Below are 23,572 nucleotides of genomic sequence, written 5' to 3'. Positions count from 1 at the left end.
GCATGTTTAGCAACAGCTTCGTGTTCTACGTGAGCTGCCACCTCGGCCTGACAATCGCTGAAAACTGATTTTTAAAGTTAGTGAAACCTGATAAAGTCTAGTTTGGATAAAAGGCTGGAAAGTGCTCCAACAGTCAGTGCGGCCTTTCCGGAGACAAAGGAAACCAGCCTTATGTTTCCCTTTCCTGTCTGGCTTAGAAGAACACTGCTGTGACCCATCACTTGGTTTGGCACGAATGAACAAATATAGGGAACTGAAAATAAATCTGCTCTGAGGGTCCACAGATGAGAAAGTCAACTTTCACATACATATACATGAATCACTAGACTGCGAGTCACAGTGTTGTCATCACCTGAAGCAGATGGCAGGGGAGGGGGAGGGGGAGGAGGCGGTGGAGGCGGAGGTGCTTCGCTGGCTGGTGGTAAACTTGTGTCGGGTCCTCCTAGTTCTGTCAGCCCTGCCGTTGAACCCAAAGACAGCTTTCCGATGTTTCCCAAGGGTATCCCGGCACTGCCGACGCCCAGCGGCTCGATGGCGATGTCTCCATCAGGTTTCTTGTGCAAGCGGATGGTGCCCTGCTGTTCGAGCTCCAGCAGACGCTTCTCAATGTTGAAGTGCCTCTGAAATGCAGCATCCTTCTCCTTGATCATCCTCCTCAGGGTGTTAACCTGAGTGCTGGTTGACTCGTATGTCTCCTGAGCAGTCACCAGGGGGTGATAAAGAGCATAATGCACAGTGACTCCACAAGCTAAACAAACATCCTGTCTCTTTGTGACCTAATTTGCTAATACAGCAATTTAGCCACAAGCATATGAACCTGATCTCTGCTAACAGGCACGGAATCTGAAGCCTTTATGATGCGAGGAGAGCAAGAAATATCACGTCGATAGGACTGTGGCTTACCCGTATTACGTTCAGCTCCTTGTCTTTCTGAATGAGCAGCTTCTCCAGATCGGCTACTTTCATCATTGTTTCATTCTCAACCTCCAGAAGCTTCTCAGTCACCTAGAAGAGAAGATGGAGCAACACTGAGATGAGAGAAGGAAAGAATTGATCCACACAGTGGGCATCTTTCCCAGCTCCACTTCCCCATCCCTCCTCCCCATACACTGCATCATCACTAAGAAATAAGATACAGCGAGCAGCATGATGCAGCAATAACATGACACAGCTCTCAGTTTTGATTTTACATTACACATCTTTGCTAAGGAATTCAGAGAGAATCTTCACCCTCTTCCTCCCCCATCATTTCTGACCTCTGAGAGCAGAGTTTGTTTTCAAATTCCAAGAATGATGTCAGGGGCTGCCTACGACCTTTCCATGTGAAGAAGGTCTTTGCAAAGCAGCGTGGGATACAAAGGCAATAGCCCAGAAAGACCGAGCCAACACGAGAACAATAATAAGATTGTTTCACGCACTCCATTTTCCAGCATTCCCCACCCAATTATTATCCTGAACCACTTGTGAAGTGCAAACACCGAGTAGATTTCTAATTGCCATGTAGAAACAGCCAACTTAAGTACATAGCTGGTGAACCACAACAATCTCATAAATGTGTATAGAGAGCAGTGTTGGTGGTCCAGACTGGGTGGTGCACTTACGTGGGACAGGTGCTCCTCCAGTTCCTCCACCTTCTCCAGCGCTGCATTCTTGGTTTCGGCATCTTCTAGCAGGCCACCCACATCAAATACGTTATCAAGGTAAGCCTGGATCTGAACCGACAGCTTGTCGCTCTCCGTGTGTTTAGATTTCTGGCACGAGAGAGAATAAATTCAACATTAGTGACACTCCGCGAATAGTCTCCACGTGGACAATGAGAGCGATTGGCCCAGTTTAAGCACAACATTATTTCTTTACCTCCAGGAAGTCATCTAGTCCCAGTTTGGTGAATTCATACTGCAGATGCACTCTGAAGTTCATGTCTTCAACTGAGTGGACCACAATGTTGATGAACTGCATGCAAGCAACCTGGAGAACAAATGCAAACAGACACCAGCTCATTAATATTCTTTATATACTTGATACGTATAATCTGTATCAGGATATTTTATCTTAAAACTGACATATAGTCCACTGGATTTTGCATTTGCACCTTGTATAAAAGTGTGTTTTCCTTTATACAGATAATAATAAAAAATACCTTTGGCATTTGAGCCAGACATTTTTATTTGTACTGATGGATGTACTCTCACACAAAAAAGACACATCTGTATGTAACTAAACGCTTGTCTTACCATGAAGTCAATGTTTCCCTCTTCACTGCGGAAGTAATCCATCAGTCTCTCGAAGCGATGCTTCTCTTTGCAAACCTGAAACACACCAGGTGAAGCAAAATAAAGATTTTTTTCTCTGGTTTACAAAGTAGAACAAAAACTTTGTCCGATGTAGACAAAAAATAAGAGACCCGAGAAAGGACGTTTTTTATTGAATGTCAAAGTGGTACCTTAGGGAAATATTACCTATATTTATCACCTAAAATCAACCATACTACATGTTTTTTTTTGTCCATGGCACTTTACAAATTATTTATTTATTAATTAAGAAAAAAAATCATGCCTTTGGAGCAAACCACAATGCTGAGGTGTTCATGAAGTATGCAGCAAAATCAATGAAGCCAATGGCTTCATAATGTTGTGCTATGGACATAACAAATATCTGATAAACTGCTGCTTTCACTGATGTGTTACAGCTCTATCAACAAAAGCATAATCAGGGTAAATCAACTATTTCTTTTATTCTGTTTTTCTACTTGCAAACAACATAATCTCAGTGTTTGACTTACGTTGTTTCTTAAGTTGATGAAATAAAAATCCTTTTCCTTGCACACAAACACTGTAGCTGTGGATCTAAAATTTGACGACCAGTACAGCTGCTATGATTTTTCTCTGAGCTTTATAGAACAGCATTCTCTTATTTGGCACCTCAGTCATAGAATAACAGTCAGAGCACATTACAGCTGAATGCTTTTTTTTCTTGGGAGAGTTCAGAGCTCTCATAAAGACTTCTGCAAATGAACAGCAACTGCTATCGATCTTGGCCAGGTCCACCTTGACAAAGAGATGTTAATCTCAAGAGAATTCCTGGTTAAATAAAGGTTGAATAAATGAAATGAATAAAAACATAGAATGAATAGCAAACGTGACCTTCTCCCTGTGAGATCTCAGACACCTGTCACTTTGTGTTAATGCATCATTTTGGAAAAACAGCAGTACTATGTTGTTTCCACTAGAGAGTTGATTAGCTCTTGGGTCTCGCTGAGGCTTTGGACTGTAAGGCATTTTGTCTGGTTCCGGAGTTTAGGTGACTGTACGAGCAAAAAGCAAAAAGGCTAAGCAAATCTTTCTGGTTCACTGGCTCCCACTGGGAAGTGATCCTCTGATTATTGTTCAAGGTTACTTAACATCTGATGTCTTAATGAGTCCAATAATCTCAGACACGCCACCATAGAGCTTTGCTTGCAACCTCAGATAGATAAAATCTCTCAGAGCTTCTCAGTTTTCGGCCCGCTACACTTGACCTTTATGCCTTTATGCACGCCAGTGATGTGGGAAATTAGGGCAATTATATTGATGTTACTTAAATTTTGATTAGTATATTCAGACATAGCTAGGCCAGCGATATGTTACAACTTAATCCTGAACATAACAACTTGAGAGCTTGTTAAAAATTCATTAAAAAGTTGCAATAGGCACCTCTTTGAAGTTGTCAAATGCTGAAAGGATGATCTCATGACCTCCTCGGACAAGACAAACAGCAGCCAGCAGCTCAAGGACCAAAGCTTTTGTCCTGAAAATGCACCAAACTTTCATCAATACAACTACATTTTTTTAAAAAGTACAGTTTTATATGTTCTATCACAAAATTCAAGCATCCTCAAAATTGGTGTAGATATTAACATACAGGGCTCAAAAGTCATAATCTGCATTAATGTCTGAAGCTTTGGTGGGTGTTTCCATGGTTTTTACGTGTTTACCCTCATAGACTTTATTATGAAGTAATCAGTCTCAGTGGTTTACCACAAATCTCCCTTTAGAAAACATTCCCTTAACGACCCGTGTATACACCTCTGATCCTCGACTTCAGAGAGAAGCAGAGGCCCACGGAGAAGCATATCGTATGAATTGGCTGCAGGGTTTCCCCTTTTGTTTGGCCCGGCTCTGCTTTTATGGAGGAGGGGTCCTGAGTTCTTACCGTGGGTTCTTATTGTTCAAGCTGAGAGCAATTTCATTGACTGCATGTGCATGAGACATGACCATATTGAAACCGTACTGCATGGAGAGAGACAGAGAGACAGAGAGGATGTGGTCAGAAAACCTGCATAAAGGTTCAGCACTTGACTGCACAGGAAGCATATCATGCTCCAAGTTTATGAGACATATCTGATTGTGGGTTGTAGGTGGTTCCTGGTACCTGGTAGTTCATGATTGCTCTCAGGCACATGATGCACACATGCACATCATCCTTTTGACTCACGAGGCGGGAGTTCTTGATGGTTTTGCTATTCGCGACTGAGCCGTAGCTGCAACAGATTCAGCACATTAAAGCAAATTCAGCAATGAAATTCATGTTCTGGCTTCTATTCTGTTAGTCAAACAGAGCTCTGAAGTGTATCTACTATTTTCTATGATTTTTGTTTTAAGTGTGTCGCAGCGAGAGACAGAAAGAGAAAATTACAGAGAATGAGGTCTGACAGAAAAAAACTTAGATGGCTTTTGAGGTTACAGATGCATTATGGGAAATGCCTGGTTTCCTTGTTGCTGTTAACAGACCGAATTCTGTTCACAGACTGCTATTATGTAACTGTATTGCACAGTCATTTCATGGTAACTGTTCTGGTAAGGTTTATGATCGGGATAACCATACATCAAGAATATGTTTTTTTTTCCATACTTTGTTACAAATGTGGGCGGAAAAACTTTTTATACCTTCTACCAATAACAGTTCAGTAGTAATTTATCTGACAATATATTTATATAATATTTATAAGTCTAGAGTCTGTCCTTGTGGACTATTTTTGTGCACCCTTATATAATATCTGTTTTTCCGATCAGACTTTACACCCTATCTGTCTTTAAGTCATGTCTCTACAGTGGTGAAGAGGAGAATCACAACTGTCCAACATATGTTGCTGCTCACAGCTGGATCTCATCTGTGGACAGTGCAGATGCACATCTGGGCAGATGAAGGAGAACGGTTAACAAAGAGAGACAGATAGCACTAAAGGTCAGAGACTTTTTAACAAACCAGTACTAAGACAATGGGCTTGCATGCAAATATAGCATTCAAGGTTAGCAGAGCAAGGCAGTAACAGAGGAAGCTAATAGCGGGAAGCTTGCTTAGCAATACGTACCGAAGAACAGACTGGCGGGCAGAGCGCACCAGAGTGTTGCAGAAGGGTTGGGCGTTCGTATGGTGCAGATCCTCTATGGACCTGCTCCAAGATTTAGACTTGTCCAAGAAGCTATCCTCCCAATTTTCCAGCCCCTCAAAATCCAACCTGGGCCATAGACAAACAGAGAAGCCAACACAGAGGCACAGGGGTGTAGATGAGAGGCATGGGGGAGGTTAGGTTTGCAAGGCAGCTTAGTAGAGAGCCAGGCATTATCACAAGAACTGTCATCAAGCTGCACGATAAAGCTCAGCACACAGATTCTGTCCCAAAGTATAGCTCAGCACTCAACCAGGTAGCATCCGTCCAGAAATGCATTCACGTTACAAAGTATGCAACAAGACACAGGAAATACATCCAATGAATGCAATGTACTAATATCACAGGCTCTAAAAGACTCAGCAGCTGGATTCACAGCCCAACCCAGTTCCTAAGGAAAGGTTTGGTCAAGAGGTGTGTGTGTGTGTGTGTGTGTGTGTGTGTGTGTGTGTGTGTGTGTGTGTGTGTGTGTGTGTGTGTGTGTGTGTGTGTGTGTGTGTGTACTTACATGACTGCACACTGAGCAAAGGAGAGGTATTCAACAAGGACATCAAGACCTCTGTTTTCATCATTGAGGAACTCCCTGACCCACCTGTGACGCATGAAAGCAGAGAGAGGTTAGCGGGGCGCCAGATCCAGAGTACACCCTTATCCTTTCGGACAGCCCGTTACCGACTAACAGAGAGAGAGAGACATAAAGAAAACTAGGATTCTTCTTATTCTGAAGCCTTCTCATAAATCCTTTTGTACTTAAAGAACTGGTTTAGAACAACTCAGGTCTAGTTTTGGCTTTTCTGCTGATCAAATGTAATACCAGTTATTTGTCCTTTTGGGTTTGCTTTGTTTTGCTTTTCTTTTTTAATTTATAAAAAGAACAAATAATAACTGAAATAAGGACAGCTAGCAGAGCACGTGACAGAAGAATGAACTTTAAAATGCTGAGGGAACATTTATCACTGTACTGTGTGACGTGGAATCACAATAGCAACTGATAAAACAGATGTGTACAGATGTATATAAGGAAAGGCTGTGTGATAATGTAACTAGATGTAGAGCCCCAGTACTTCTCTCAACCGCAACGAATATCAATGAGTTTTTAAGCAACTGTTCTAATAAATTAATAAATTACATAAGTGAAAGGAAGATTCTTTATATTGTCTTTCTTTTTCTTATTGCTATTTATTCTTTAGTGGATCTCTTTATTGTAGCTTTAAATGTAATTGTAAATCATGGATAGACTAGCAGGCAGGTTTAAACAAATTATTCATACACTGGTTCAACTTTGGCTGAACTTTTCATAGTTGTTATTTAAGTAATGCTGGAAGTTTTTAGAGGCATTTAAGCTTTCATATTCCGCTTCATTCACATCCAGCTGAATTTTCGGACACATCATGCTACTTGTTCAACTGATTTGTAGTTATACAGATCTACCATATATCCAGGTAATGATACTTCGGTAACTATTATAGGCAACATAATTACAAAAAAATGAGACGAAAGTTGTAATAAATGAGAATTATTTGGGATGACGGCTCTTCAATAGCTCTAAAAGAAAGTGGAAAAAATTCCATGGAAAGTAAAGCAGAGCAAGGCTTCAGTTTTCCTCACTCCAGTTTTCTCCAAACAAAGGAATTCCCATTGCAGCTAGAGAAAGAATGTGGAGGGCATATGGCTAAGAGAGCTGGGCTCAGGAAGAACCCCTGACACTCAACAGTATTTAGTCTGCCTCCCCCACAGACCCCTTTACCTCCTCCCCACATTTTGAGGGAACTCCAGGGGGAGATGGAATGAGGTAAAAGGTTCTTAAAATAGTCTTGAAATGATGGCTGTGATGACAGATTGCTGGTCAGCCAATGGCAAGTTAGGCAGGAAACCAATCAGGACCCTGACAGCGGAGGGAAGGAGGAAGAGGGAAAAGGAAGAGAGGTGAGCAGAGGAGCAGAGGAAAGCGAACAAAGCAACTAGACCGGGTCCAGGAGGGAGGAGGGGGGACGAGGAGGTGGGCTTGATCATCAGCTTCCTGCCCCCCTCCCTCGTTGCTGTGAACCCTCACTCTTTCCTCCCTGTACTTCTCTCCAACCAGTTGCTATTTCAGATTTTCTTGGCAATCTCAGGAATAACACACCAGACAGGGCTGAGGATTCAGACACACAATAAACCGGCATCTGTTACACTTAATCCCACCCACAAAAGTCTTCTGAAAATAGATCTCCTTTTCCTTTGCCTGTGAGCCTTTCTGGAAACTGCATTGAAAAAGAAAAAGTCCTTTATTGATGAAGGCAAATTGTATAAGAGTTATTCACGTGGCTCAATGAAGTCCATAAAAAATGAAGGTATGTTTTACTTTGGTTCACAGATTAAGTGGCAAGTCACTGCAGCACCTCCATGACTACGGATTACGTAGATCATGTCTGCAACACTGAAGGCTACGAATCGATAAAATAGCATCCACGTGTGTGATGGATGAGGAGGAAAATGTACTGCTTTTGAGTCTGCAATGCAAAAATGTGGTTTGCTTTACTATGCGAGACTTCTGTAAACATACATGTATCCTTGTGTTTGTTCTTGTGCTTTTCACTGGGTTCAGCAATGGTCAGCCGGGCTTCCTGTCCCTCTGGCATACAACAAAGCTTCCTGCTGCCTTCTATGGGGGAGTGGACAAGGCCATACAATGGCTACCATCTGGGCATTATGAGCACCAGCTCTATGAAGTGGAGCTGCAGAGCTTGGCAGTTGGAACAATAGGAGGGGGGAATCTGGGCACCAGAAAAAGCTCTGGGTCCCTGCAGCAGCAGCAGCAGCAGCAGCAGGGACACACAATAGAATATTCTTTACCGGGCAAAACAATAATGTGGTTTCCTTGAGCTTTAGATGAATAGACCTGCATAATTCACCAGAAAAATAGAAGCTAAGACATGATTACCCAATGTGATTTGTCCTCAGTGAAATCTCCAGTTCCCTCAGGACTTTTGTAGATTCCTGCACACGCCTGCGAAACTTCTGTAAGACACAACGAATGCTGGTTATTACAGGTTACATTGAAGCTGTGCTTTCTAGGCAGTTTTCATGAGAACTTTTCAGTTCCTCAAAAACAACAATAATCCTACTCAGCAGGTTTAGTGTTGCCCTCATCTTCAGGCTGAACTGTAAAATAGAGGATGAATAAAGGAGAACCAGAGAAGTCAAACACCCTGCAACCTGACCAATGAACTTCTGATACTTTAAGCTGGTAACAGTTGATAATGCCTCAAGCAGAGATAAGGAGAAGGTGCATCAGAGCTGTCACAGAAGTTGTGTGTGTAACCTGTAAGTAGACTTTGACACGCATCAATCAGCCGGGTTCTACTTTATGATTTTTGTACGGTCCCACCTTTCGTGTTACTCCAGGATCTAAGTACCCGCGAAGCTTCTGGATGTAGGTGTGAGGAGGATTCTTCACCTGAAACCTCTCCTGAAGATACACAAAAGAGCGGCGTGATGTAAGTTGCTGCAGTCAGCCACACCAAAATGTGGACAGGTGTGTGTAGTCTTACAGCAGGTTTACTAATTAATGATACAAAGTTCACAAATTCACCTGGTCGCAGATCAGGTCCCACTTCTTCTCATTGTCATACTGTCTGAGGAGCCGGGCTTTGTCTGGAGGCAGGTTCATAGAGTTCTGGGAAACAGAAAAAAACAAATAATGTAAGCATTCGTTTCATTCATAGTGTCTTTATGAGTCTCTGGCGCCATCAGCAAACTGATGACAACGTTTTCAAGACTTATACCGTGACCTCACTTCCTGTGTTGACATTTGGCATCCTGTTGAAGGAGACGACGTGCATCTCCTTCTCACTCTTTGGTCTCAGTATTGTTCAGGCAGCACATTTCTTCATAACACAACATGCTGCTATCAGGGTACCGGCCTATTACCGGACCTGTCATCAGACTTGTTATGTAAACCAGCAACACTTGAATGCCACACGAGATGACCTGATGCAGCCGTTTTTCTGGGCTCAATTTAAACCCCATATTATGTAATCTGTATTTAGAAACTAAGCACAAATTTAGGATCTCATGTCCTCATGACTGCTTTAAAAAAATAACGCAAGCTGAATGACACTAGTGTTTGACTAATTACTTCCTCCAATGACACAAATGCTTATAAACAGAGGTTGACATGGAAATCTTAGATAGGAGGAAGTGCAACAATAAGGAGCAAACTAGTCACTGAAACCGACTGCCTCACTGATTCTCTTTGAAGAAATGTGCGATTGTTTTTGCACTCAGACCCCTCATTTCCAACAGTGTCAACAGTATCCCAAAGCTCAGCCACAAATGGCCCGTCAGCTTGACTTTTAACCTGCAGCTATAACTCAGACTGCTGTCTAAAATGCAACAGCTTGCCTTTTTAACCCATCCCACCAGGCCAGATGTGATGTTCACGCTGGCATGTTCCAGTGTGGAAAACAACACATACTTGTTTCTATGGTAGCAACTCAGTCACCAGAAGTGGTGGAAATATCGCACGAGAATATATTAAAATGACTTTTCCAAATCATTGCTCACTCCATCACAGCGTCATGAATCATTTTGTCCTTGCAAGCGCCAAATATGGAGGCAAATATGGTCCTGCCAGGACCATAAAGAGCTAATAATTTCTATACACGTTCACAGCTTTGTGATCACAGATTGCAGCACACATTCAAAAATAAGCGAAACAACTTTGAGCTGGCAGTGGATGCCCAAGAATAGCTATAAACAAGGTAAACTAAGAAAATGCAGGGCAGAGCTATAACAGGCTATCACCAGAGTGGAAAGCAGTGTGAAGATTTCACATATGGCTTATTTTGACTAACCCAAAATACCCACGCTGGAGAGAAAAAAGAAGTAACATGGGTACCAGATGTTCAGAATTACAAGAGGAATGTGTCCTGTTTGTAGTAGTAGTTTATAGTAGTAAACTTCTCTCATGTCTGACCCCCAAGCTGCTCTCTCCTCCTTTGCCTCTCCTGGGACAAGATTTACCTACAAGACCATCTTTAGGAAGGTCATAGATCTTCCACGTGTCTTTAATAAATGGTTTGTCTGAACTTTTTGGGTTTTTCCAAAAAACAGATCAATAATTTTTAATTTTTAATAAGACGGTTGTTCCAAATTGCCTCCTATCACTGTTCACTGATTAAAAACCGTTGTATATTTTTGAATAATAATCTACAGCTGGTCATCATGGGGCAAGAGAAATACGTATTTGTATATATTTATATTTGCTGGTCAGAGGATGAATTGAAATTTATTTTGATAATCGTAGAGATGACAAACATTAGCTTCTTATTTTGGAACGTTTTTGTGATTTTCTTAGACAAATAAACACATATGATTGACAGGATAGCTATCAAATGAATAATTGACGAACACAATCATAAGCAGCAGCCCTAATTTCCTTTATCGTACACTCTTCTGTGAAGGTAAGGTAAAGAGTTAAGCGAAATAGTCACGACTTTTCTATGGTCGCACGCTTCGGGTTGTACCCCGGCCCCAAAGCCGCCTTTGGTTTCTCAGTCAGTGCACATGAAAGTAGAGACAGGCTAAGAGCAGGGTCTCCTTTTTGTACTAATTTAATTCTGATTTACTGGAAAACATGCAGACCAGATGTATGCACAGATACTCCTTTTAGTAATGAAAAAATAAAAATAGGAACATAATTGATTATAGTTAAAAAAAAGAAAGTATATTTCGCTAAAGACAAATTAATGACCAGAATCCCTCAACTCACCGAAAAGCTATTCTGAGCAATGAGGACACATCACGTACTGCTGTTTAATGATGTTCAACTGTCACCTGAAGCCTCGGGTACTATAAATAAATAGCAGTGTGAGCGACAGAGGGGCAAAAGGCGGAGGGAAAGTTTCCTTTCTGACCAGATTTGGGTAATTTGAGCCAAGTAACCCAATTTAGCTAATTTCATTTCACTTTCTCCCACAGTGATATTATCGCTCGCTTCCTGTGTTTAGAAGAAGCTAAAAGAAGCTAAAGGAGAGGGGGCAGGAGCCTTTTATAATTTCGAAATCACTGGAATGTTTTAAAGGGAAAATACTACAGCTATGCCAAAAATGTTTTGGCGCTCGTTGCCCACATATTCTCTCCTCCAGCATGGCCTTTCTTGTTTGACCTGAGACTGGCATGACAAAGGATTCAGTGTGGAGCTTTGTTTTGATTCGGTGCTGTGCTATTCCCATCCTTTGACATTTGAGCCAACTTTTTTCCTCTCACAGAAAACCGCTAACAATGGCTGGTGGGCAGGGTCAGTGTATGCCCTCTGGTGCTGTGTAAAGCAAAATCCAGCTGAACACAACACCGATACACTTCACAACCAGATGAACTAGTTCTATTGTCACTGCTATCTGACAAATCGTTAGGTCCCAAATGTGAGCAAAGGGTGGAGATTGCAAACACAGCCATTTTGATCTCAGTGCATTAAACTGTTAATTTACTGAGGTTAAATCAGTTAAATGGTAAAAAAAAAAAGTGAAATGCAGACACCATAACATAGATGTGCAAAAGTTCTGTCTTTAAAACATTTCTTTTGGTTTTCTTTAGTGTACATGACTGTAAAGTGAACAAATAAAGACGGAAAACTCGATGGTGCAGAGCAGAGGTCAGCCGTGAGGGGATAAATTCTGAAACAGGCATTTCCGTCATTAACAAAGGATGACAGAGGTTTTAAAGCGTCAACAGTTAAAGTAGTTCATGGGGTCATGTTTCTGGTTAAGAAGAGTCCAGGAAGTCCTAAGCAGAGCGCTCAAGTCACACACAGACCCCCACAAGTGAGGGGATGTTTTGAAGAGCCCATGGACCTTTGAGAAATTATTGTCGCCAGGGCAACTCCGTCCTGCCCTACGCTGGACAGCTTCCTAATCCAAATGATTTACAATCGGCCCGATGTTACGTTATTGACCTGCAAGTCCCACCAGAAGTCCCCAGAGATACCAGTCTGAAAGCAGGACAAGATGTTTCCTCCACAGCTTTTCTCAGTTTCTCTCACACTTTCAGTTGGGATAGCGCGTCACACCAGTGTGCACAAAACTAAAAGATTTTTAATTGGAGAGCTCTGCTTGTGGAATTTCCTCAACTTGTTTGTTCTTGCAGAGGACAACATGCTGCTCATAAGTTGTTCCCAGGTACGCAACAGACATTTACTCTGTAAGTCACTGGTGCTAAAAACATGGTGCAGGATAAACTGCTCTTTTTTTTTTTTTTTGAGTTGTCTGATAATATGGATTTAAATTAGCAACCCTGCAGTTTGAGAGCAAGACTGCCAGCTCTCAGGCTTACTTGTGGTTCCTAGAGTTTCTAAAAGTAGAATGGGAGGCCAAGCCTTCAGCTATCAGGCCTCGGTCCTGTGGAACCAGCTCTTCAGGATTCAGGAGACAGACACCCTCTCTAGTTTTGAGATTAGCCCCAAAAATTTCCTCATTTTTAATAAAGGTTATAGTTAAGGCTGGACCAGGTGGCCCTGAACCATCCTTTAGTTACACTGCTATAGGTTCAGACTGCTGCAAGACTTGATGTGATGGACTGAACACTTCTTCTCCACTCCCCACATGTTTATATATCATGGCAGCATGTCATTACATTTTTGTCATCTCTTTCCCTTAGTCTGTGTTTTGTCCTGTCTCCCTATGCTCTTTTTTTTCTTTTCGCTTCTCTTCTGTCTCTTCTCTTTCCCTTCACCCCCCAGCCAGTCGTGGCAGATGGTTGCACCTCCCTGACTGTGGTTCTGCTGGAGGTTTCTCCCTGTTAAAAGACAGTTTTACCTTTCTGTCTGTACTGTAGGGTCTTTATCTTATGGTGTAAAACACCCTGAGATGACTGTTGTTGTGATTTGGCGCTTTATACTTTTTTAACTGAAATAAGTGACTTACTAAGAAGATACATTCAGTGTGATTCTTTCTTTTGTGGTCTGTCGGTGGGATGGAAATGCAGAGTCTGTGTCTTTTATCTGCTTTGATAGGTTTACACAGAGCAGACAGTTATCATCATCTCACAGGAAAATGAGTGGGTGGCTAAGGAGCTCACTGTCGTAGTTCAAACATGGAGGCCCAGACGGCCCTCATTCCCCCCAACCTGTCTGTCTGGTCATCAGGGTGGGGTCCAGGAAAACGGGATCTGTGGCTTAACTCAATTGCTACCATAATCAGGGCCGACGACACACTGACCCTATTGCAGGACAAAGCAAGGACTTTTTAAAAATATGTCTCTGCATAACAGTTGTTTCACAACGGCCAGTCAATGACCTTCAACAGATTCTACTAAAACTAATCAGCTACTTACTCTTACTGTTCATGAAGCCATCGATCATTAAATCATGCACTTTACTTCATATGTGCATTCTTGTTGTCTTATTCTTCAGTTTTCTCTGTGCAAACTCTTGCTCCCAAGCAACACAGCTGTATATGAACAAGAGACATCCTTCAATAATCCAGTAACACAAGGAAGATAATGAAACAGCCAATAAGGGTAAGATAAGACCTGGTCCTCATTATTAAAAGGTGCTGTGTGAGGAGGGTGGTAACAGGCAAACTACTGACTGTTACATCCAGCAAGGGGGCAAAGAAAGCACAATGAATAAAGAACCTGGCACAAGAGTGTTTCCCTTAAGCTTATTAAATGCATAGCTTAGATTTAAAGTGATACTCGGAATCCTACTGTACCAGAATATGCTGGACACAGTTTTCAAGATAAATGTCTCCTTCAGAGGTTTAAAAAAACCTGACTACATCCGAAGTGAACGCGAACATACAGAACCAAATGGATAATTGCCTAACATATTATACTTGTCATACACATGAAATAGAGTTCTACAAGCCAGAATTGTTTATAAGACATGTGGTAAAAGCATAAACCAGACTGGCTGTTTGTGACACAGCCTGTAGCTTTTTATTAATGAATGTCGCTGCCTGGGCTATTGTTGAAGTCCTCCCTTTTTCTTGGTAGGGAAGCACAATAAGAGGAGACAGGATGAGTGGCTCAGCTGTTGTCGTCACTGGGCTGCAGACACTTCCTCAACTCTTCAGGAAATCAAAAACTGCCCTGGGTATTTTTAAATTTGTTGTGTAGCTGTGTAATTGGAGCCTGACCAGTATGTAATGTTTGGAGCTAGTAGCAATATTTGGGGAAGTAAAAACAATTCCACGATCAATATAATGGGTTTAAAAAAAATGTATATGTTCTATTGAAAAGAGATCATGAAGGGAAATCATTTAATTACTTTCCAGCAATCTGTTTAAAAACTACTTTGCGACTTAATGTGAAGATCCCGCTTGACTGCATCAATGTCAGCTTACTCGTCTACATAAACTGGAGTCAGATTAGCGCTGCTGAAACACTCTTAAATTTACATTAAGTATTTTTTCTGCATTGTATTCTGCACAATTTTTTTTTTTTTTTACAAAAGTAACCTTTTGGTTTCAGCATCTTTCAGCAGGACATATCACAAATGCCGATATTTCTGATTGGCCGGTACTCATCCAATATATCGGTCGGTCTTGGTCTACATGTAAAACAAACATTTGTCTTCTATTGCATATTCACTCAAACAATGTATTTACGTATGCAGGTAAAGCTTAACTGATTTGACAGGAAGAGGAGCAGAGTGTGAGAAAACACTGCCCCCCTTTGTCTACGAGATATCTGATCACCTGTCGCTCTTTTTGCAAGGTAACCCAAACCGGGCAAGCGCAACAATGCGTAGGTCCTGCACAAAGATCCTGAAAGACAGAGGGGCCAACAAACCAGCTGCTACCAGTTCTACCAAACACACACTGAAAAGAGGAGGGACAAAGAGTGGAGAGGGGGAGATGCATTTTCTTGAAGGCAGGGCAGCAAAAGTTCTTGGGGTCAGTGCCCCTCCCTGCTCGCCGCTCATGATGGTGGTTTGTGTTTACAAAGTAAATATGAGCAGGCACAGTCACAAGCTTCTTATTAAGACATTAATGTAACAGGTAGGGCAAAGCACCTCGTTTATGTGGAAACACGGTCTCGACAGGCAAACCACATTCTCACTATGCAAAACCTAGAGCGTGTATTTTAAGTGAAGACACAAATACGGAAATCACCTGCAACTGCTTTCGATTTTCCAACACTTAATCAATACAGTTAGAACCTTCTCTTCTTAATTCCCCTTTATGTATAACTAGTTCGAGAAGATTAAAGCCTAATCTCAAAACCCATTCATCTATAACGCCACAAAACCGAGAAAAGCAGCTGATTCTCATTTATGTGTTAGGCTGGAAATAGAAGTAGACGCCATTTCAATTTGATAAATGACAAAAAACAATTAAATTATTATCAGATTGATTCTTGATTTCTCTATTTCTACACACATAAGGCACATAAGAGCAGACAGATTCACTGGCTGAAAAGCATTGTGTTAAATCCCCATTAGATGAAGACTTAAAGGCAACAGTTTGCAGCTGTGGTGTAATATTTTCAGCCTCTTTCGCACTTATCTGTCCTCATTCTAGTCACCGGCCTTACCATCTTTAGCCCGAACACTCTCCAAACCCTCCCTTCTTCGTCATTGACCTCTGGCTCAGTCTGCTGAGAGATATAACTTTCCCTCCAATCTGCTTTTCACAACACTCAACAAAATAACAGGAAATTGGAGAAATGCCATTTCCAGTTCATAAACCCGGAGCTACCTCCCAGAACCCCTTTGTTAACCTGATTATTTAAGCAGTGGTGCAGCGGTGATCGACAGCAGTGATAGCTGGGTTGAAATGAAAGGCCTTTATCATCACAGACTTCTTTGAAGGCTGATTCACAGTCAGAGCCTGAGATAACAGCAAAAATGTCCTGAGCTCAAGGTCATCTTAAAGACAGATGTTCCAAACGGTTCAAATATGACCTCATGTGCAACGCAAACTTGTTTACAGGTCTCCAGGAAGTTGTTGTGTTCCAAAACAACAGTGATGTAAAATGACTGCAGCAGCACCGATATTGTACAGTTTATTTACCGTATCTAGGAAATGCGACCACAAAGATATGAGTGATGTAAGAAGACACAAAAAAAAATACAGCAATTAGCCATTAATCGGAAGCAGGAGATTATTGCTGTGGAGAAAATATCCTGTTAGTTCACCCTGTGAGTTCATGCAAGAGCTGTGAGCACACCAGCCAACAGGGTATATACACAGTGAATGCCAGGAATGCAGGTGCATGAAGGCTTCAATAACTCATGCCAGTGTGGCCTTTAAACACAATGCCCAGCCCAAATCTGAGCCTGAGCTATGGAGAAACATTTCAAAGTTTTCTGAATCAGACCAATACTTGGAGGAATTGCTTCCTCAAAGGGAAGGTTATGTTTTAAGAAGAAGTGGTGCAAATAAAATAAAGCAGAAGCAAAACCAATACAAAATCAAGACTCCCATCAATAACCGTAACTATTAAGAAAGTTTCCCATTGTTTCTCAATATGACTTCATTAAGTTCAGACGTAACATAAAAACAGAACTGTGATCGTAAGAAATGAGCACATTAAGGAAGATTACTAAATGACACTGAAGCTGAGCATGAGACATTATTCATCATGTTACTAAGGCAGGTCTATACCAGAGACAGCATCAAGCTGTACTTCCTAGCATCTGTTTAAAAAAAAGTATAGCTGCAAGGTCAGGGTTCCCACTGTACTGAAAAGGAAACCACTTCTTCAACCTACAGCCCTGGTGCAGCTGCGTTAGCGGCACATGCAATCCCCCCCCTCCCCCAAAAAAAAACATTTAAATAAAAAAATTAATAAGTAAACTGCTTGTACAGAATAGTATAGTATTTTGGGGCAATACTTATTTGAACTATCAGTAAGTTAGCTAAATGTGAAGCTGAAGCAAGCAGAGGGTTAGCTTGACGTAACCAAATAGCTAACGTGGTTCTGTCACCACAACACTTCATTTTTATTCGTGTAACACATTAATAAGAAAACCTCAAAGCCTTTTGACTTTATAGAGACTTGTACTGTGCAAAAGTCTTGAGCCACCCCTCGTGTCTGTATATTTTGTTTCCAGGGAGCCAGACCTTTTTTTCTAATTACGTAAGCTAGTTAACAGCCTTTTTCACAGTACTGTACATGCTTTAAAACAAAATATCACCCAGCTGTAACTTAACCCTTGCTTTCCAAAATAACTACAAGGAGAGAATAAGTGAAGCAGTAAAGCCCTGAACCAGACTGGAGAACTGTAGCCTCAGGGTGCAGAGAGCCAGGTGGATAGCCTTGTGCTGATCCCCCCCACCCCACCTGCTTGGCTGCACTAGGACTAAGTTATTAGTGTGTACTCAATTCCCATAATCCCTTTCTTTCTGAGACAGAGTGGTGGGTGGCTGAGCCAGATGTATATAATTAATGCAGCTTTTCCTTCTGAGAAAAGAAGCAATGTGGAATTGGGATATCAGGCAAATAAAAAAACTCAAATTATCATCAAACACATTAAAATGATTTAGGTTTTATGTCTGATAAACACATCAATCAGCTTGAATCTATTAGTTCCTCTTAAGTGGAATCCAGCAGACACTACGGCTTCCCTTAGATCTTCCCCATCAAGAAACAGTGATGTAAGACATGGCACTGGAGTTACATTGTCAGCATTTCACTACATCTGACAAATGACACAGATCTAACCTTCTCTTTAGTTTTCCCAACATTTGCTGCTGCTTAATCTCAAAACCTCTTTCATGAGCAATCAAAAGACGAAAGAAAAACTGCAACAGCACATCCACGCATGACGCAACTTGATGTCAGCATTTAATAGACACGGGGAGCTGAGCGGAGCAAGATGAATGGTTTAGGGCGGTTTCCAGCGCAATCAAGAAGTGAAAATAATCCTGCACTGCTCCTGTAACAGCTCTTAAAGATGTGTGCGGCGTTTAAAGATGTTGGTAAAGCCATTATAACCAAGAACAGTGGCAGGCCGCCAGTTCAAAGGGAATTTTCCTCCTTTTGAGGTCTCCTGTGGCCTCAGCCTAGACCAGGCCACAGGAATCCAGCAGTGGATTGGTGCACAAACCTGGAACCTTAAAAGATCCCAGGCTTTGAAATGCCACTCACTCATCTCACATTATTTTTATAAAGACAGAGTCATATGGAGAAAGTTACTGTGCAGGGCAAAGCCACACCGAGAGTGAGTTTGGGGAACGGGAAGGTAGGAAACACTGACTGGGTGAGTGAATGAGAGGCTCCATATCCATCTGGAATTGCACAAAACCAAGGATAAGTGAGAGTTACCAAGGACAAAGAGGGGGTAAAAGGAGCCAAAACTATTAAAAGAATTCTACCAATGACCAAGATATAATTTTACAAATATGGCTTTGATGTATTTACACTTGTCTGTCTGTGGGGTCTACAAAGATCTGTATCGCAAGCTTAACTTAATGGCAACGTTATGCACCAGTAGCAGCATGGAGGGAACACAGTTCTCATTGTAAGGCAAACCAACCACAACTACCACTGGCTACAATGCAATTTCCCCTGTAAAATACAGGAAGAAAATACCAGGCAGCTGTTTCCAGCCGCACAAAACTGGGCTGAAACTGTTTCTGAAGATGCTGGACAAAAGAGAGGAGATGGAATGAGAAGATGCTTTTAACACATGCAGCCGGTTAAACCTGACCCAGGCATTTTATTAGCAGACGGCATGAACTAGTCGAGGCCAACCCAGGGGTCTCGCCCCTCCTCCACCGCCTTCAACAATCTACAGTAGAGAAATTCTGTTAAAGTCATTAGCCCACGCATATTACTACGCTCGCAAAGGCTGCTGAGCCCATGACATCATTATGGGCTGCTGTCATTCCAGTGGGATGTCTGTGAGCTCTGTCTGAGAGAGAGTTGGGCAGTCCCAACCATTTGCACCAGCATGCCATCATGAAGCATAGAAAACACAGTGGTCCAGAGGAGGAGAAATTACCCATTTCAAAATATCCATTTATGGAGCGCTGAAGCTAAAGCGAAGCCAGTTATGTCTCTGCAAACAAATGCTGAAGAAAGAAATCAGCTCAGCTTAGAAAGAGTGATGTGAAGTGTCTCAGATGCTTGGCACATGCGGTATGATAGTATGGGAAGTGCACCTTGGGATCCAGCCCCAGACAGCCAAGCCATGAGGTTGCCTTCCAGAAGAGCTCTAACTGCAAAATCAGGAGCCTTTGATGTAGCGCTATCTCACAACAAACAGCTAGCAGGGCCGAGAGAAAAGCACTGTCTGATAAGGACTTGAATATATAGAAGAACGTTGCACTTTCCCACAAAGTAAAGGAAATGTGGAGCTATTATGGGCCAGAGTGAGGTGGAGGCTGGAGAGGTTGAAAACTTTTCCCACTCGAAAACACAACTGAAATGTTGAGTCTACTGCTCCATGCATAGAAATCATCTGCTCTGCACGGCAGAACATAATAACAGGGACCGATTTGTGCTGCAGTACTTTCAAACAGCTAGACTTTTCCTAGGCAGGATGTGTTGATAAAAAAAATACCCAAAAAGTGTTTTTATATGTGAAAGACGAGTGAAGTTCTTTTTATTCTGACTTTTTTTTTTTTTTTTACAGCCACTCACTTCATAAAGAAGTTATCTGCATCAAAGGGACATGCCGTGGGCTGTCGTAGTAGATCTTGTAGCATAGCACAGTGTGTAATTGTCGTAATAGCTGAGATATAGCACAGCATTCAAAATCAGGGGCTGAATGGCTTCTTGCTGCGTTAGTCTCCTCATACGAGAGCTTCGCTCCGTGGCTGCTGATTGCTCTGGCAAGCAAATAATGGCTTCATTCCAGAAACATGGAAGGTCCAAGAAAGAGACCGTCTGAGTGATGCTGCGAGGATCCACTCACATCTTCGGTGCTTGATGCTGTAATTAGGGCCTTAGACAGCTGAAAGTCAGAGCTGGGTGTGGTAATGTTGAAAATGTGGAGTGAGGAGCACAAAATAAGCACCCATGGGAAATTAGGATGCTACTGTTTGACAAGGAAAATAAATAGAAACAGAAAAAAGTCTAAATTTTAGATCTTGGATTACTCAGATTTCAGCTGAATGCTGTTATGTGTCAGTATGATAGGCAAGGAGCCAGGCGGAGGTGGAAGAAGTATTCAAACAAGCAGTTTAAAGAAGTCCTGTGAGTAATACACTGTGACTAAAACAGTTAGGAAGGAAACATGTCCTGGTGATCGTTCCAGTACCAAAGTTCCCGTCAAATGTTGTCTCAGATACAGTGCTGTGCAGAAGTCTTGAGCCACCCCTTACTTCTTTATAAATGGCTAGGAACATAGGAAACGGACATAAATGAGAATGCAGTATATAAGGCAAAAGATTTTGTGCAATTCTAAAGAGTTTGAAAGTCAATATTGGTAAGTTGTCTTCATGAATATTTATCCAGGCGTCTTCCTGGTTGTTTCAAAGCTCTTCTTTGGTTGTTGGCTGCTTTTTGTTTTTATTCCATGACAGAACTCTCCAGTGTGTTAACAGTGGCTGTAGACACCACTGTAAAGACCTGTTGCAGCTGATTTTCAGTCCACTTCTTGTGCAATTTGGCTGAGCTGAAAGCCCAGGTGCATCTCTCAGGTCACGACTCAAACACGTGACTTCCACATGTTTCAGAGAGTTTTTAGGCCTGCAACTTTTCCACCTGTTTTCTCAATTTTTCTAAGATCACGTTGCACATTATGGTGAATGTTTTCAGCTTTTAGCTCTTTTGGGATCACCTTAATGATGCAAAAATACTGTTTTATGCCTGTGAGACTGTTATGTTTGGCATTTTTTATAGATTCAACCAATGAACCAACCTGGAGAAATATTGTTCAAGACAGCTTTAAAAATGGCAACAACGTCAGGTTACTTGGAAGCAAAATATACAAAAATTAGAGATGGCTCGAGACTTTTACTGTGTTACTATGACAAAAGTGGACTGAAGTAAAATCTTCATTTGAACCCTCATCACGGCCTCAATATTATATCATACTATAAGGACTGCATGTTGACATGATTTGCGACCAGCACACCCGGGCTGTCCCATCTAAACTCAAAGTTTCCTGGCACGCGTTTACTGGCTTCCTTGTTAAGATGAGAGGGCTGTCACCACTCAAGCACGACAATGTTTAAGTCTGACATGGTTGAACAGCAATCTCACAAGATGCATGCAGGAAACGAAAGTTTCAGACCAAGTTTTGCACATTAACCCTGATAAAACCACAACTTGTTGCCACTACTCTTTGAGTTTGTTAAACTGAATTAAAACGTTAAGTAAATGCCGTGAAAGAGATTAAGGGGGATTCTCTGACAATTTGGAAAACTTTTAAGAGTAAGAGGCTTTACATAAAAAGAAAATTGAATTTAAAAAAAAAGATGGACGGATGGAAACATATGTTTTCTTATTTTTTCATCAGAACAATACGAGACTTTTTGTGGAATCCCCAAATTAAAACTGTATAGTCAAAGTCGAGCTGCTGGCTGATTACATTCCGCCCACCTAAGTGGAAAAAACCCCCAAACAAAACCCAAATTTTCATTAAAGCATCTCCTCTTCGCTTCAGCGCATGAATAATGAAGGAATCTAGACACGCGATCGTGCTTGAAAGAGAAAGTAGCCGTAAAGTCCCGCTTTGTGATGTGCTGAACGCTGAAATGCCCCCTCTGACGCATAAATGACACCCTGTCATCCTTGTTCGACTCCGCTGATCGACAGGGAGGTGGGTGTCGACGGTGCGCTCGCTATTACAAAGCGTCTAAACGCCTAAACTCGGGCCTGAAGTGGAGGGTGTAGGGAGGTAGGAAAGGGGAGGATACTTCGGGTGTGGGAGTTTTGGGGGAATTCAGAAAATGTTGTTTTTTAGATGAGTCGCCTGCAGCGAGAGGGGCTAAACTAAATAAACGCAGAATGCTGTGATGTTCTCCGTCAAGGATATGCAGGAAAATGTCCTCCATCCTGTAGAGGAGAGGGGGGGAAATCCCGTTTACCTCTCCCCCTACCAAACACCACCACCTCCACCACTCTCGCCATGCCGCGCTCAGTATGTGCCACTTCAGCCAAACGCTGAGTTGTCTGACTTTTGGAGAGACAAAAGAACCGCAGGAGTGGGGAGAGAATGAGGGGCGGGACGGAACGGCACAGGTCGGTTCATTTAATACATCAGCAGCTCATAATGGTCCATAATAGTCCAAATAAATAAACAAATAAACAATAAATAACAAATAAACAAAAAAGAGCAAGAAATAAACTTTTTTTCATATATAGAAAGAACAAGACAGTCCACTATATGGGTTGTTTATAACTGTGATCCAGTGCTTTAAGGGAAAATAAACCCACTACCGACAAGTTTAAAAGCTCAACAAGTTTAAAAGCAAAACACAGACAGCTACTACTCGATTATTCGACCGCACCGTGGCAAAAGTGCGGTTATTAGCCCGTTAACTTACCAAAACAATGGCAAATTTCTCCTCCAGCTCGGTGGGGTCAGGCATGGGCACCTTCAGAGGCATGATGTGCTGCTTCATCTCCGACTGGCCGTCCACACTCTCTATATTACCCATTTTAATGCCTTATCCTGCCGTCGACTTGAAACTTGCCTCAGCTTCTTACGGCGACAAGAATAATCCAAGTAAAAGAAGCAAAAAGAAAGAATCTCCAAAGTATTCCGAGAGTCTCATCCGCGATTTAATCCGAATAATCCACTTCTCTCCAAAAACAGATTATTGAAGAAAAAAGAAGAAGAAAAAAGCTGACACTGCAGTAGTCCCTAAATGCCATTTACCCCTAATCACGCGTTTAAGTTGACAGTGTTTGACTCTAGTCTCTTTTTTAAAAGTAAGAGTGCAGCTGCTTCATCTTCCAGAAAGTAGCCTCTGTCTTGCCTGGCCAATCCATTACTTACAGCGAATTTTCCCCAATGACAGATAACTTTCAAAACCCGACCGACAGTTACTTTTAGGTGCTGCTCAACTTTCTTGGCTCCGACGTGTTTCCATTCATTATTGTTGTGTGATCCTGATTAAGGTCTTTGCTGTTGCCTCCACTCAGAGCTCAGGGTTTTCTTCTAGAGTCCTGCCCGCATTGGGGGTGGCATGCCTCCTGTTGGTCTGACTGCATGTCAGTCATTGCAATCTGTCTCCCTCCCTCCCGCCCCTCACATCTGTA

General features: G+C 42.0%; 1 protein-coding gene across 6 annotated transcripts in view; it reads right to left on the bottom strand.

The window, feature by feature from the left end:
• The window catches only part of fmnl3 (formin-like 3), a 31,988-nt gene extending 8,498 nt beyond the window's left edge, over positions 1-23,490 (bottom strand). For 3 of the 6 annotated variants that reach the window (XM_026153564.1, XM_026153561.1, XM_026153562.1), the window contains exons 1-14: positions 22,855-23,489; positions 9,003-9,086; positions 8,799-8,879; positions 8,352-8,428; positions 5,937-6,020; positions 5,351-5,497; positions 4,411-4,519; positions 4,192-4,268; positions 3,693-3,786; positions 2,235-2,309; positions 1,858-1,968; positions 1,602-1,751; positions 904-1,005; positions 353-695 (exon numbers count right to left, since the gene is read on the bottom strand). In XM_026153564.1, the coding sequence (XP_026009349.1) occupies positions 353-695; positions 904-1,005; positions 1,602-1,751; positions 1,858-1,968; positions 2,235-2,309; positions 3,693-3,786; positions 4,192-4,268; positions 4,411-4,519; positions 5,351-5,497; positions 5,937-6,020; positions 8,352-8,428; positions 8,799-8,879; positions 9,003-9,086; positions 22,855-22,968 (1,648 nt within the window). In that variant the 5' untranslated portion in view covers positions 22,969-23,489. Of the gene's footprint in view, positions 1-352; positions 696-903; positions 1,006-1,601; positions 1,752-1,857; positions 1,969-2,234; positions 2,310-3,692; positions 3,787-4,191; positions 4,269-4,410; positions 4,520-5,350; positions 5,498-5,936; positions 6,021-8,351; positions 8,429-8,798; positions 8,880-9,002; positions 9,087-22,854 lie in introns of all 6 variants that reach the window. The other 3 variants (XM_026153565.1, XM_026153566.1, XM_026153567.1) reach the window with 2 other exon arrangements.
• Between the last annotated feature and the right edge of the window lie 82 nt (positions 23,491-23,572).

Source organism: Astatotilapia calliptera, chromosome 20 (genome assembly GCF_900246225.1).
Source record: "Astatotilapia calliptera chromosome 20, fAstCal1.2, whole genome shotgun sequence".
Taxonomy (NCBI): Eukaryota; Metazoa; Chordata; class Actinopteri; order Cichliformes; family Cichlidae; genus Astatotilapia; species Astatotilapia calliptera.
This window is presented reverse-complemented; position numbering and strand designations above follow the sequence as displayed.